Here is a 15,477-nt window from a genome sequence, read left to right as displayed (position 1 = left end):
ACATTTTCATTACCCCAAAAGGAAACCCAGTGGCCAAAAGCAGTCACTACCCTCAATCCCCCAGCAACTACTAAACTAACTTTCCTTCACCATGGACTGGCCTATTCTGGATAATCCATGTAAGTGGAACCATGTAATATGTGGCCTTCTGTTTCTGGCTTCTTTCACTCAGCATAATGCTTTCAAGGTTCATCCATGTTACAACATATATCAGAACTCCATTTTTATGGCCGAGTTATATTCCACTGTATGGATATACAACATTTTGCTTATCTATTCATCAGTTGATAGACATTTGGAATAGTTTCACTTTGGGGCTATTATGAATAATGAGGCTCTCAATATTTGTGTACAAAGTTTCCCTAGTTTTTATCTAATGTCCCTTTCCTATTCCAGGATCCTATCCAGGATATCACATTACATTTAGTAGTAATGTTTCTAGGCTCCCCTTGGATGTGACAGTTTCTCAGCCTTTCTTGTTTTTACTGGCCTTAGACAGTTTTGAGGAATTCTAGTCTGGTATTTTGTAAAAAGTCCCTCAATTATGACTTATTTGCTGTTTTTCTGATAATTAAACTGAGGTTATATGTTTTGGGGAGGAAGACCAAAGAGGTAGAGTGCCACTTTCATCATATCATATCAAGATGTGACTTATCCCTGTTGCCACCCTTGCTCACCTGGCTAAGGTGGTGTTTGTCAGGTTTCTGCACTGTACAGCTACTCATTTCCCCTACGCTGCACACTGTACAGTGCACAGCCCACACTTATGGAGTGCAGAGGTATGCTCCACTTCCTTGATGGCAGAGTAGATTTAGAGTTCTTATGCATGGGAGATTTGTCTCTCCTCTCCAATTTATTCCATAATTTATTTATATCACTATAGACTCAAGGATATTTATTTTGATTATAATCCAATACTATTTTATTTATTATTGCTCAAATTGTTCCAGTGTTGGCCACTGGGTAATCTTTCAGTTGGTTCCTGTGTTCCTTTAATCTTCTCCCACAGTTGTGTGTATTTTTTTTTAGCTCTTTTTATTTCTTTTTATTTTTATTTTTTTTGCGGTACGCGGGCCTCTCACTGTTGTGGCCTCTCCCGTTGCGGAGCACAGGCTCCAGACATGCAGGCTCAGCGGCCACAGCTCACGGGCCTAGCCGCTCCGTGGCATGTGGGATCTTCCCAGACCGGGGCACGAACCCATGTTCCCTGCATCGGCAGGCGGACTCTCAACCACTGCGCCACCAGGGAAGCCCTTTTTTTAGCTCTTGTTAAAACAGAGTGTTTCTCATTTGGGGTTTCTCTAATGTTTCCTCATTATTAGATGCAGATTATGCACTCTTGGACCACACAGTACATAATTGATGTTGGATCCTTCAGATTATCACATCTCAATGCAGACAATCTGCCCCTTATTGGTGATATTCATTTTGATCATTCAGTCAAGGTACTGTCCCATTTCTCCAGTGCATACTTATTATTTATTCCCTTGCAGTTCAGAAGTATAATCTGTAAAGAGCCACTTTAAAACCATGCAAGTATGACACTCTTCACCCAGATTTCCACCTAGACTTAATATCTATTGATGATTCTTACCTGAACCAGTTACTATAAATATGGTTGTAAAATGAAGTTTCCAACTCCAATGTATCCTATTTATCATTCATCTTTGTGCTGAAATGCCCTCCCTTCTCTCCCATTTCTTTATTTATCTACATATTATCAATGTGGACCCATGGGTTATGATTTCTATCCAATGGTTTATAATTCATTACTGTCCTTATCTGGCACTCAAATTGTCCAGATTTGGCCAGTAAGAGCCCCTTCAACCTAGCTACTTATGAAATGCCCCCATCTTTTTAAAAAACACTTCTTTATTTTCTGGCAACACACGATCTTCCATACATCTTACACCTTCCCTGCCCCAATCCTGAAATCAGCCATTTCTCTGAAGAAAGCATGGTTCCTTTTAGTAAGGAATGTTCTAGAAATCAAAATATATGTGTTCACTGCTACCAGGATGTCACTGCTTCTAGATCCCTACAGAAGTGAGCTAGGAAATGTGCTTATATATGTACATATGTACATACCCACATACCTATCCGTATTTTAGAAACCTATGAGTCCACACCAATACCTCCAATTCCAATCACTGCCACTGGGTCTTCTTTGCCTTCCTCAATTCCACGTTTGCATCTCACTTCCACAATGAGAATTCTGGCTCCCAACAATACCAAATTACTCATTTGCTCAAACAATAATCCATCTACAAGTTTCAGAATTGCTTACCCATATCACTATAAAAACAAACCTAGAAAGTACGAGTTTAAGATTGGTTTCCTGTGGTCTCCCACCACCCACCACACCTGAGGGTACACAGTCAAACATATCTTTTGTCCATAAATTACCTGAATTAGATTTCTTCCTCCCACTCCATCCCCCTTTCAGTGTAGATGTTATTCGTTTGAAATACAGCTAGTTTATCTCAGCTTGCTTTCAGTCTTAGGTTATTTCCCCTCTTTCTATTCTTCTTGATTTAAGTTTTGAATGTAGACCATTACATTTTTCCAGAGTCAAATGTATACAGAAAAAAAGCACACTCTTTTCTAAGTGTCACCCCCCCCCCATATTCCTCCCACTCTATCTTTCCCTCCCCCTCCCAACCATTTTGGGTAACTAATTTCAGTGTTTTCTGGTTTATCCTGAGTTTCTTTTTGTAAACATAAATAGATATATGTTTTCTTAATTGCCCCCCCCGTTTTTTAAACACAAAATGAAGCTATACTCTTATACTTTATTTTTATACTCGTTTATACTTTTCTTTACTATACTCCTTGATACTTTTATACTTTACTTTTATACACTTTTATACTTCTCTCTTAAAAACATATCCTAGAAGCTGGTTTCTATCAGTTAATAAAGGTTTTTCTCCTTTTTTTTTTTTTTTTAAACCGCTACATAGTACTCAGTTATGTAGATGAACCACAGTTTATTCCACAAAGCTCCTAAGTTTGGGCATGTAGATAGTTTCCAGTATTTTGTAATTACAAGTAATGCAGCAATGAATAACTTAACGCATCTGTATTTTTGTTCTGTTGAAAATATTAGGGTAAATTCCTAGAAATGGGATTGCTTCTAGGTGAAAGGGTAAATGCATATGTAAATTTTGTTAAATACTGCCAAATTCCCCTCCACAGGGGCTTGTACCATCTAGCCTCTTACCAGTACTGTATGAGAGGGCCTGGTGCCTCATGGCCTCACTGAATATTTATCAAGCTTTTGAATTTTTGCCAATCTGATTGTGAGAAATGGTTCTCTCAGTACAGTTTTAATTTGCATTTCTCTTATCATGAATGAAGTTGAACATCTTTTGATAGGTTTAAGGGTAATTAGCCTTTTCATGGTGAGTTCTCTACTCATATCTCCTGACCATTTTTCTATAGTATTTTGGCCCTTTATCTGCAATACATATTCTCCCAGTTTACAAATATTTCTCTCAGTTTATCATTTGTCTTTTGAATTTACTTTTCTTTTTGTCATGCAAGAGTTGTTTTTTTAAAAACAAATTCTATCAATCATATTTTTAACTGCATCTGGGTTTTGACTCCTCTCTCTATATTCAGGTTACAGAGAAATTCACCCATGTTTTCTTCTAGTGCTCCTACAGCTTCGTCTTCAGTCCATTCTTGTCTATGGTATATGAGAGAGATCTAATTTATCATTTTCCAAAAGGTTATTCTGTTATCTCAAGACCATATATTAAAAAGGCCATCTATACCCCAGTGATTGAGATGCCATCTTCATCATATACTAGATTTCCACATGTAGTTATGGACTTTCCACCATTCTGTTTCACTAAGCTGTCTATTTATGCGCCAGTATCACATTACTTTAATAGTGAAGCTTTGTACTGTGCTTTAAAATCTGGTTGGGTTAGTTGCCGCCCTTTCCCTCCCTTCCCCCATAGCTCTTTCTTTTCAACCTGTTCTTAGCTATTCCTGCATGTGCTTTTTAAACAATTCACCCACTTAAAGTGTACAATTCAGTGGTTTTAGGTATATTTACAGAGTTGTACAACCAAAAACCACAATCAATTTTATAACATTTTCAAAAAGAAATCCATTAACGTCTACTCTCCGAACCCCTGAGTCCTAACTTGCATTTTTATTTCTCCATATGAACTTTAGTACCAACTTGTCTGGCTCCATAATAAAGCCTTTTAGTGTTTTAATTGGGACTGCACTAAATTTATAAATTGATTTAGGTAGAACTGACCTTAATGATATTGAGACTTCCTAACCACGAACAAGGAGTATCTTTCTATTTGTTCAACTGTGTTTTTCAGGAGCGTTTTGTTTTCTTTATTCAGATTTCAAAGATTTCTTGTTAAAGTTTATTCCCAAGTATTTTAATGGCTTTTTTTCTTCTTATAGTGAAAAGATAATGACATTTACATCTTCAGAATGGCTATTATTTGTGTACAGGAGTGCTACTAGTTGTATATTAACTCTATATCCTGCTACCTTGCTGAATTCTTTTGCTTGAATTAGTTTTAACAATGATTCTTTAGATTTCTTCCAGTATACTGCCACATAATCTGCAAAGTCTTTTTCTTTTTAGCTCCTGTGCCTTTGCTTCATGATGATACAATTTTCTACTTAGACTTGTTAATCTAGTCAATTATACTGTATAAACAGAGTTCCAAATAATCATCCTTGCATTCAATCAACATGTATTATTTTCTTAAAGTGGTAATAGAGTCTGTTCACTTAGCATTTTTGCATTCAATTTCTTATTACTGGTCTCTAAACTTTTTTTTTGTATGCTGTCTCTATCAGGTTTAGGTACATTGTTATAGTTACTTCATAAAGACTGGAAAAGTTCCTTCCGTTACTATGCATTGAAACCATTTGTGCAGCATTGGAACTACATGGTCTCTCTATTCCCCTGTGAAACCATCTAGGCCTGGTGCTTTTTTACAGGGTTATTCCTTGATAACTGTCTCTATTTCTTCTTTGGAAACTGGTCTGTTTATATATAATTTGTCTTTACTGGGGTCAGTTTTGGTACACTGAATTTTCCTAAGAAATCATCCATTTCATCTCAGTTTTCAAATTTTCAGTATGTTTAAAAAAATACTTCCTCTGAATCAATAGTCATTTGCCCTTTTCTTCATTTATTTTGCATATGCATGCTTTTCCCTTTCTTTTGTGATTAAGGTAGCTAATGGCTTATCTACTTTGATTTTTTTTTTTAAACCAGATTTATTAATTTGATCTGTTTTTCTGTTCTCTACCTCACTGTTATCTACTTTTTATCTTTATGACTGCCTTTCCTTAATTTTCATCTGGTTTTACTTTGTTGTTCTTTTTCTAGGTTTTTGAGTTAGGAATTTATTAATCCAATAATTTTCATTCTTTTGCTTTAATAATTTTTTAAAATAAATTTATTTTAGGGCTTCCCTGGTGGCACAATGGTTGAGAGTCCGCCTGCCGATACAGTGGACACGGGTTCATGCCCCGGTCCGGGAAGATCCCACATGCTGCGGAGCCTGCACATCTGGAGCCTGTGCTCCGCAACGGGAGAGGCCACAACAGTGAGAGGCCCACGTACCGCAAAAAAATAAACAAATAAAATTTAAAAACAAATTTATTATTTATTTATTTATTTTTGGCTGCACTGGGTCTTCATTGCTGTGCGTGGGCCTTCTCTAGTTGTGGTGTACAGGCTTCTCATTGTGGTGGCTTCTCTTGTTGTGGAGCACAGGCTCTAGGCGCACGGGCTTCAGTAATTGTGGCTCACAGGCTCTAGAGCACAGGCTCAGTAGTTGTGGCGCACAGACTTAGTTGCTTTTTTTTTTTTTTGGTACGCGGGCCTCTCACTGTTGTGGCCTCTCCCGTTGCGGAGCACAGGCTCCGGACACACAGGCTCAGTGGCCATGGCTCATGGGCCCAGCTGCTCCGCGGCATGTGGGATCTTCCCAGACCAGGGCACAAATGCGTGTCCCCTGCATCGGCAGGCGGACTCTCAACCACTGCGCCACCAGGGAAGCCCTGATCTCTTCTTAAATATATCCTATAGGCTCTGATCTGCAGTACTTTCATCATCATTATTTTTCAGGAATTCTATAGTTCCTCTTTGTATTTCCCCTTTCACCTAAGTGCTGTTTAAATTTCCAGTTGGAAGGCCTAGAGTTTTTAATTTTTAATTACTAGTTTTAGTGCAGAGATCAGAGTATTGGTCTTATTGCCACTATGAAACCCACTGATGTTTTCTTTGTGCCCTAATATACTATCAGTTTTTTGTTTTTTTTATATAATTTTTTGGGGGTGCTGCATTGGGTCTTCGTTGCTGCGCACGGACTTTCTCTAGCTGCAGTGAGCAAGGGCTACTCTTCGTTGTGGTGCATAGGCTTCTCACTGAGGTGGCTTCTCCTGTAGCAGAGCATGGGCTCTAGGTGCGCGGGCTTCAGTAGTTGTGGCACACAGGCTCAGTAGTTGTGGCTCACGGGCTCTAGAGCTCAGGCTCAGTAGTTGTGGCGCACGGGCTTAGTTGCTCTGTGGCATGTGGTATCTTTCCAGACCAGGGCTTGAACCTGTGTCCCTTGCATTGGCAAGTAGATTCTTAACCACTGCGCCACCAGGGAAGTCCCTACTATCAGTTTTTGTGAATGTTCCATGTGTGCTTGAAAAGAAAGTACAGTTTCTATTATCAAGGTACAGTGTTTGAGATACATCTAAAAGATCAACCTTATTATCTTGTTTAGATCTTTTCTTAGTTTTGTTTACCAGTCTTGTATTAAGAGTGTGTTAAAAGTCCTCTGTTATTAGTATGTTTTCATCTATTTCTTTTTGCATCTCCCATGGTTTCTGTTTTATACAAATGGTTACCGTGTTATCTAGTACATAAACATTAACAACTATATATCCTCATTGTGAAATACCACTTTTAGACTATAAAGCATCCTTGTGTATCTTATTTAATGCTTTTCTGCTTCAATTCTATTTTGTTTGGCATCAGGATTAAAACTCCTGCTTTCTTAATGTTTTCATTTACCTGGTAAATCTCTGTCCATTGTTTACTTTGTAGCCTTTCTGAATCACAGAATGCCTTGTTTACAGCAGAGAGCTGGGTTTTATATGACTATCTTATACTGTAATTACTCTGCATGTGATATGATTTTTATTATGTGTGTTACTCTATTTGGTGTGTGTTCTTTGCTTTTGAATAATTTTTCCATTGTACTTAGGAAGGTTTATATTTTTATTCTAGTAGATAACCTTGTATTAATACCTTTTATGCTGCCCTTAATTCCCTTATATCTTTAACTATTTTATGAACTGGTCTGATAATTTTAAATGGTATCCTTTGCTTACCACTTATTATCTATGTAACAGTCAATGATTTCATTCTACTTTCCTCCTTCTCTTTTTCCATCCCAACTTTTATAGCTGCATTCTCTCTACTTTGCCCTAATATACAGTTTTTACATCTTCTTCTACCCATGTCCCCATCTAGTTTTAGTCTTAGCTCTAAAATTAAATAAATGAAATGCTCACCCATAAGCCCTTTGCCAAAGTTTCCCTAGTCATCTCTTGGCTGGGTAAGTTCATCCTCCTATACTACACTGTTCAATAAGGCAGCCACTAGCCAAATGCAGCCATTTAGAAATCCAGTTCCTATGTTATACAAGCCACATTTCAAGTGCTCATTAAAGCCACATATGGCCAGGGGCTACCATTTTGGACAGCATAGCTATAACCATTCTGAACACTGCAGGAAGTTCTATTGGACTGGGGCAGCTGTAGTGGACTCCTCAGGAAGGGCACACGTATACAGTTATATGGGCAAAAACTCAGAGAAAACATTTTTTATAGCCTTGACTACCTGGACATCTTGGTGGAACGTAAAATCTTTAGTGTGTATTTTTTGCTTATATTTCTTGAAAACTCTGCTCCACACTGCCCTGCTGTTGAGAAATCTGACAACTCTCTCATTCTCTTTCCCTTGTAAATTATTTTCATGTTTTTGCCTGCAGGGTCTGAGTTTTTTGTTTTTGTTTTTTAAATATTTAAGGTCTAGTAGTATTACAGTGATATAATTTGGAGTTCGCTACTCCTAGTCAACTTTCCCCTGTACCCAGTGAGCCCTTTCAATGTGTAAAATTGGGTTTTCTTTCATAATCAGAAAGTTTTCTTAAATTGCAGTTTTAAGTATTAGTTCTGTTCTAGTGCTCTAATTTTTCTGCTTCAAGGACTCTAATAAAATGAGTATTATTCCTACTTTTCCTATCTTTCATTTTTACTATTTTCTCCCCAGTCCCTTTACTCCTTTATCTCAGTTTCTTTCTCTTGGCTGTTTTGCTGCTTTTCCTCAATGCCTTTTATTAAATTTAAATATGAACCTATTCTTCTGTGGGTGCCATGTAATTTAGTCTTTGTTTTTGATATGGTTGTCTTTTTCTTATACTTCTATCCTGAGTTAAATCAACAGTAGTTTCATTTCTTTGTGGGGTTTTGGATTCATTTGTGCTCTTGTTTTTAGTATTTCTAATTAAACATCATTTTTCATATCCCCCATGCTTGTTTGAGAATATCTGATTCAGTTTGGACTGTTATGTTACAATTTTCTTCTGCTTTGTGGTCAGTTTTCTGGGAAATGTTTTTATTAGCTAAAATGATCCAATTTGTGCTTTCCATATTTTATAGTAGTTTTATATAGATGTGGTCTGCTCTTTACTATTATAGGTCATGTCACAGTTCAAAAGTGCCCTCTTTTGCATAATTTCTTTAATGGATGGCGGGAGATGAGAGAGGTTGATATGTCTTATTTCTCTTTCATTCCTACAGAATCTTTAATCTTCCCCTTGTTTCCTTCTTTCCCATCAATGCTTTATCTCTAAGGGGTGTATCATTCCTACTTACCTACCTGGTTCTTCCTAAGGCAGAGTCTCTCTGAGTGTCCACTTCTGGTCCTGCTTATTGTCAAGCCACTTCCCTTAGCCAGTGCTGTTAACTCTCAAGCCCTACCTGTGCTGAGTATTTCGACACTTAGTGTTAGGAGCAATCTTTCTGGAGTGACTGGACTGCATTTAAGTCTTCTGTATCCCTCAGCATTTCTTCTTAAGACTCCCTGTCCATACTCTCTACACCCACAGGCTTACAACAGTGGGAAATCCACTGGAATCTGGCTTATTTCTCTACTTACTTAGTTAATTCAAAGACCACTGTAACCTCTAACTGTAGTAATGCTGACAGCATGGATTTTTGTACTCTACTTAATTTCATGGAGTTTTTTGGGAGTTGGGTGGGTGGAAGGGTATGTGGGACAACTTGATATCAGGTGGCTGCCAATATTCTCCAGAACTCCAAATGTTTTTTTTAATAATTGCAAAGTAGTCTACTAGGGCCTCCCTGGTGGCGCACTGGTTGAGAGTCCGCCTGCCGATGCAGGGGATACGGGTTCGTGCCCCGGTCTGGGAGGATCCCATATGCCGCGGAGCGGCTGGGCCCGTGAGCCATGGCCGCTGGGCCTGCGCATCCGGAGCCTGTGCTCCGCAACGGGAGAGGCCACAACAGTGAGAGGCCCGCATACCGCAAAAAGAAAAAAAAAAAAAAAAAAAAAAAAAAGTAGTCTACTAAATGATTATATCACAATTTATTAAACAAAGCCTTACTTTTGGAAATGTTGGCTGTATCTACTTTTTCACTACGAAACTTTTTGAACATCATTCTTGAACACTGATCTTTATGTATCTCTCATTATTCCTTTAATACATTTTTTTGGCAGTAGAACTGCTAGGTCAAAAGACATGATCATTTTTAAGGCTTTTGACATATGCTGTGAGATGGTCCAATGGTAAACATTCTATGTAAAATATGCATGTCTTATTCTTTGGACTACCTGTAACCAGTTCTAAAATCTTAAATGTGAATATTCAATATGTAAAAGGTTCATTACATTTCAATGCTTTGCTTCTCAAGTATGTCCAAAGCTTTCATATCTATCATAGTTCTTAAAATACTAGAACAACAATTAGCAGTATACCCAAACATCAGTTACCTTTTCTGCTTCCCGTGTATCATCAAAGAGTCTCCTTTGCCTTCTAGCGGGAATTGGCTTAGCTGTTTCCCAGGCTTCTACCCACATATTGCTTGGAATCTTCATTCGGGCACTCAGTTCTCCTTTCAGAACCATGTTGCCCTTTTCATCAATCACTTCCTCTTCAATGTAATCCCGGGGTGAGTACCACCTCACAAAATCTTCCAGAAAACAACCTGGATTAGCTGCCTAAAACAGACAAAAAGTTCAGCAGAATCAAATAAAAATCAACAGTTACTGATAAACCTGTTTTCAAAAATCATACTTTCACAAAAAGACCAATCTTTACAAAATCTAGTATGTGACCTGAGTTACAGTATCACCTTTAAATCAGGTCAGATGTTAAAGCACCAAAAGTACTTTATTTTTGCTGCCCCCATTTTATAGAAAAAGAAAACATTTTCATTTGATGAATTTGGAAATAAAAATTTGATGTAAAGTGAAAATAAATCTCAGACTATAAGTTATATAAGTTAATTTAAAATTATAGTATAATAACTACTCAATAAGAAAAGTATCAATAAGCTCAAGTCAAGTAAATTAAATACACAACACGATCAGAATAATAACCCAATGATGGAAAAGTTCTGTTCTTTTTTTCCTCGATAAGTCAATACTGATACTGCAATAAATATCAGCTAACCTCAAAAATGTTCTATTCAGCCATCAAATTCTCACACTTTATATAATAAGTTACCATTACATAAACTGCTTTTGTGCCATTAAGGAATTGGAATTAAAATCTGCTTTTGTGCCATTAAGGAATTGGAATTAAAATCATTGTTTTTCAGGCTTCTGAAACCAAACTAATTAAAGTTTTATTTAGTGGATAATTCTATAGAATTAACAGGATGCATGCCAAAATCCTTTAAGTACTTCTACATTCAAGCCTGAAAAAAAAGGGAGAGGCTTTACAGTGTTAGTGGTAAGGCATGGAGGTCTTTTTGCCAGTGCCCAGTAATATATTAGTAGAGTATTAAGGATGGGCATATATATCATCCCCTTAATATTCAAAGGATATGTGTACATACATTAAACACATACCTTTTTGGTTATAATTCTCTACCACAACATATTCATCCTGCTATAAGTAGTATATTTAATTGTCTGAAACATTAAGTGATGTAAGCATTACTAAAAAGTATTAAGCATATGGTCATTTTCTTTCTTTTTAAATTAAATTAACCTCACACCAAAATGAAAACCAACATGATGAGAATGGTTAGTCTTAAATTTGAAGAGCAAAACTGCCAACTTCTCCTTATTGAGCTTACTGGCTGCCAGTATAATCATCCCCACCAATTTAGGAAATCCCCAAAGGGATGAGAAATCAGAGGAGGGCTCTTAACTGACAGCCAACAACATAAACTTCTAAGGGCTATGGCATCACAGCAACAAAAAACTGCTGTGAACTGCAATGGGTCAAGATTACTGCATGATTCAGGATTCATGTACTAAGACTGGATATTAACCAGGCAACACCACACCCACATGAAAACATCTCAGGAAACTAGAGAGATAGGCCTTGAGTGAAGAGAATGAACCTGAAAAAGAAAACAAGATTGAACTCTTGTACTACAGAATGGGTTAAAGAAAGACATTTCACACCAGAATTCTTCCTTCTGGTTGTCCTTATTATACCAGACAGAACACAGTGCTACTAGGAGAAGCTCAAGACTCACTTCAGCTATGGCTCACCTTCTTTCTACTCTTACAGGTCTATACTCCAAGGGCATGCTTAAGAACAGGCCCTGTCCTTCTGGAATTGTGCAGTGTAGGTGCCTCATGTACCGATCAGCATTTATGCAAAGCTCTGGGGACTCTCCCATGGCCCCTAATACCAAGTCATCCCTATACAAAAAGGGAAAAGCAACCATACCTATTTTAGAGTGACTACGTATTTCCTTAAATATATTATCTGATTCCCACATAGGGGCAGATGTGTAAGTTGGTTATTTGACATATAATCTATTTTCTGGTTAAAACAATGTTATTGAAGAGATTTTTACATTACCCAGGTTAGTCCAAAAGAGTCTAACGAACCACAGTTTTGCTGAAGCACCGTGTTAAAGGAATTATATAGCACCTTACCATGAGGGGCAAAGGTTTCTATGGGGAAAAGCTTTTACAGCTCCAATTTGGAATTTCCTCCTGTACATGCTTCTACAAGGACACTGTAGCAGAATAGGGACAGATGAATATGAAGGCAGCTAAAGGTCAGGTAAAAAAACAGCTGCTATGGAGGCTAGTACTTCCTACTGTGCACACACACCCTAAGCCAATTCCCTTCTCTAACTTTTTGATTTAACACGTACCCTGAGAGCCAATTGGCTTCTCTTTATCCACTGTACCAACTATCTGTTTTAAAACACATCTCTTTTTCTTGCCTCACAGCAGAACAGAACTCAAAGATTTTCTGTATCTTTCTAATCTCTATGGAAAACATGCAGCTCTTGAGAGGTTTACTGAAGATTTCTTCTTAGGAAAGATGGGGGAAACAAGCAGGGAATAAAAAGACTCCCTTTTATTGTCACTCTCTGCGAGCAGGGAAGATGAAAGTGGCATAGGTTTTCACGGGGTGTTTATGTTGAAATATCAAACTCAGGCTGGCCTACCTAGCACAAAAACAGGACTGAGTAGGAGCTGTGGAATGAAGAAAGGGAGGCCATCACAGGTAGCAGTAGGTTAAGGAAGAAAGTCTGGGCATGGGAGACAGTTCAGAGTATCAATAATAGGAAAAGGAAGCCCTGTGGCCCACTGAGCTACCCATTTTTTTTTTCTTTAATGTACATGGATTTGCTTCTGCTTTCAAAAATAAATAATCCAAAAGGACTTTCTTCATCCCTTGGTTTTTAAATTAATAAGCTAAGTGTCACCATTCTCTGAATCCTTTGTATTCTAGATACAGGCCTGTATCTAAGCCTAAAATATTCTTCTCCAGGTAGCAAATGCCTATTCATCCTAAACTGTGACTCTTCTGAAAAATTTTCCATGACCTTCACTCAGTACAGTCAGTCACCTTTTTGACCTTGCTCTCCTAAGAGAACTCATCACATAGTAATTATTTACATATCTCCTCCCACAACCTCAATAGACTGTAACTGAGGATAAACATTGTACTTCTTAATTACCTAATCACAGTGCCTATCACAAAGTAGGTAATCAAAGGTTTGCTGAATGAAGCAGCCTATGTTAAATCCTAAGGATTTCTAAAAACCTTGCATTAAATTGACTGACATACCTAAAGGAAGAAAACATCCCAATCCACATATATAAATGATTCAGTTCTCAACTTCCAACCATTATTCAAAGATGATTCTTTTCAGACTTCCCTGGTGGTGCAGTGGTTAAGAATCCGCCTGCCAATGCAGGGGACACGGGTTTGAGCCCTGGTCCAGGAAGATCCCACATGCCGCAGAGCAACTAAGCCTGGGCACCACAACTACTGAGCCTGCGCTCTAGAGCCCGCGTGCCACAACTACTGAAGCCCACATGCCTAGAGCCCGTGCTCTGCCACAAGAGAAGCCACCGCAATGAGAAGCCCATGCACCACATCAAAGAGTAGCCCCCACTCACAGCAACCAGAGAAAGCCCGCACGTAGCAATGAAGACCCAACGCAGCCAAAAATAAATAAAATAAAATAAATTTATTAAAAAAAAATAGAATCATTTTTTAAAAAAAGATTGTTCTTTTCTTTTTTAAACTTAAGAAGCAAGTTTGACTATGACCTTTAGGGGATGGAGGTAGGGTGTTGTAACTACGAATGAAATCTAAACATTTAATAAAAAAAAAAAAAGACATGCAGGCCTTCACACCACTTTACAGAGTGACTTTCACAGCTTCATCCCAGAATAGCTCAAAACAGACTCCCGAGCTCTGATAACGTGACCCACCTTAAAAGACTCCATATCTGAGAGCAGACAGGCACTCTGCATGCGTGCTCGGAGGTGAGCCCCTTCTGCTGATGTACCCAATTTAGCTAGAACCTCCGACTGCTCTTCTAGCAGATCTTCTGTCATTGGTGCTGGTTCCTGCGAAGCACAAAAGGACAAAGCTCATGAATAGCTTTTTTTTAGAGAAAGCAGAACTATAAAAATAGAACAAAGACAACAATTATTTCAGCTATAGCAATCACAAGATATGTATTTAAAAGAATTCAAAGAAATTTGCGGGGCTTCCCTGGTGGCGCAGTGGTTGAGAGTCTGCCTGCTAATGCAGGGGACACGGGTTCGAGCCCTGGTCTGGGAAGATCCCACATGCCACGGAGCAACTAGGCCCGTGAGCCACAGCTACTGAGCCTGCGCGTCTGGAGCCTGTGCTCCGCAACGAGAGGCCGCGATAGTGAGAGGCCCGCACACCGCGATGAAGAGTGGCCCCCGCTTGCCACAACTAGAGAAAGCCCTCGCACAGCAACGAAGACCCAACACAGCAAAAATAAATAAATTACTAAACTCCTACCCCCAACATCTTTAAAAAAAAAAAAAAAAGAATCCACCTGCCAATGCAGGGGACATGGGTTCGATCCCTGGTCCGGGAAGATCCCACATGCCTCGGAGCAACTAAACCCGTGCACCACAACTACTGAGTCTGCACTCTAGAGCCCACGAGCCACAATTACTGAGCCTGTGTGCCACAACTACTGAAGCCCGCATGCCTAGAGTCTGTGCTTCGCAACAAGAAAAGCCACCGCAATGAGAAGCCCACGCACTGCAAGGAAGAGAAGCCCCCGCTCGCCACAACTAGAGAAAGCCCACACGCAGCAACAAAGACCCAACACAGCCAAAAATAAATAAATAAATTTATTAAAAAAAAAAAAAAAAAGAAATTTGCAAGTTTTTTGGAACCTACGTGATAAAGTAACAAGAAGAATAAGTATGACTGTCAGCGCACTGCCCCCCCACCCCCGCCAGCCAACAGATAAGATTATCATGTTTCCTTGACCACAGCTAAGAGAGGAACTGGATGCACTGAACATTTTCCTGCCTATTAATGATCAAGAAATGAAGTCCTAAGATATTTTTATGGATGCCATTACTAGTTGCAGTAAGGTTTTTATTATACCTAGTAAGGGAAGGAAACTGAAAAGAATTGAACCCCAAATAACTATATTTTATGTTGGAGGAGTAGCTTTGAGTTTATGTTCCAAACACATTCAAATTACCAATTCCCACAAGAAGTTGTTTTTTACTTTGGGGAATCAGAGACATTATATATTTTAATGGTAACCCCAAATAAAACAGCAGCTAAGGCAAATCTAAAGGAAAATACAACTGTAGGATCATTAAGAGAGAGACAGAAAACATTTCAAAACTGTTCAGGGGGGCTTAGGAAAGTTCTCTGAGAATTGATTCCATTAGATTTTATATTTGCAATATGA

The 15,477-nt window shown here is 38.5% G+C and overlaps 1 protein-coding gene across 2 annotated transcripts in view; it reads right to left on the bottom strand.

Moving 5' to 3' along the window:
• Window positions 1–15,477, bottom strand: part of RAB3GAP1 (RAB3 GTPase activating protein catalytic subunit 1) — a 128,234-nt gene that overhangs the window by 10,799 nt on the left and 101,958 nt on the right. For both annotated transcript variants that reach the window (XM_082631347.1, XM_082631348.1), the window contains 2 exons: window positions 13,994–14,131; window positions 10,061–10,288 (listed from right to left, as the gene is read on the bottom strand). In XM_082631347.1, coding sequence (XP_082487473.1) covers window positions 10,061–10,288; window positions 13,994–14,131 — 366 coding nt within the window. The remainder of the gene's footprint in view (window positions 1–10,060; window positions 10,289–13,993; window positions 14,132–15,477) is intronic.

The sequence above is a fragment of the Mesoplodon mirus genome (assembly GCF_964341445.2).
Source record: "Mesoplodon mirus genome assembly, chromosome: 8".
NCBI lineage: Eukaryota > Metazoa > Chordata > Mammalia > Artiodactyla > Ziphiidae > Mesoplodon > Mesoplodon mirus.
The sequence above is the reverse complement of the archived record's forward strand: the minus strand, read 5'-3'. Positions and strand labels throughout refer to the sequence as shown.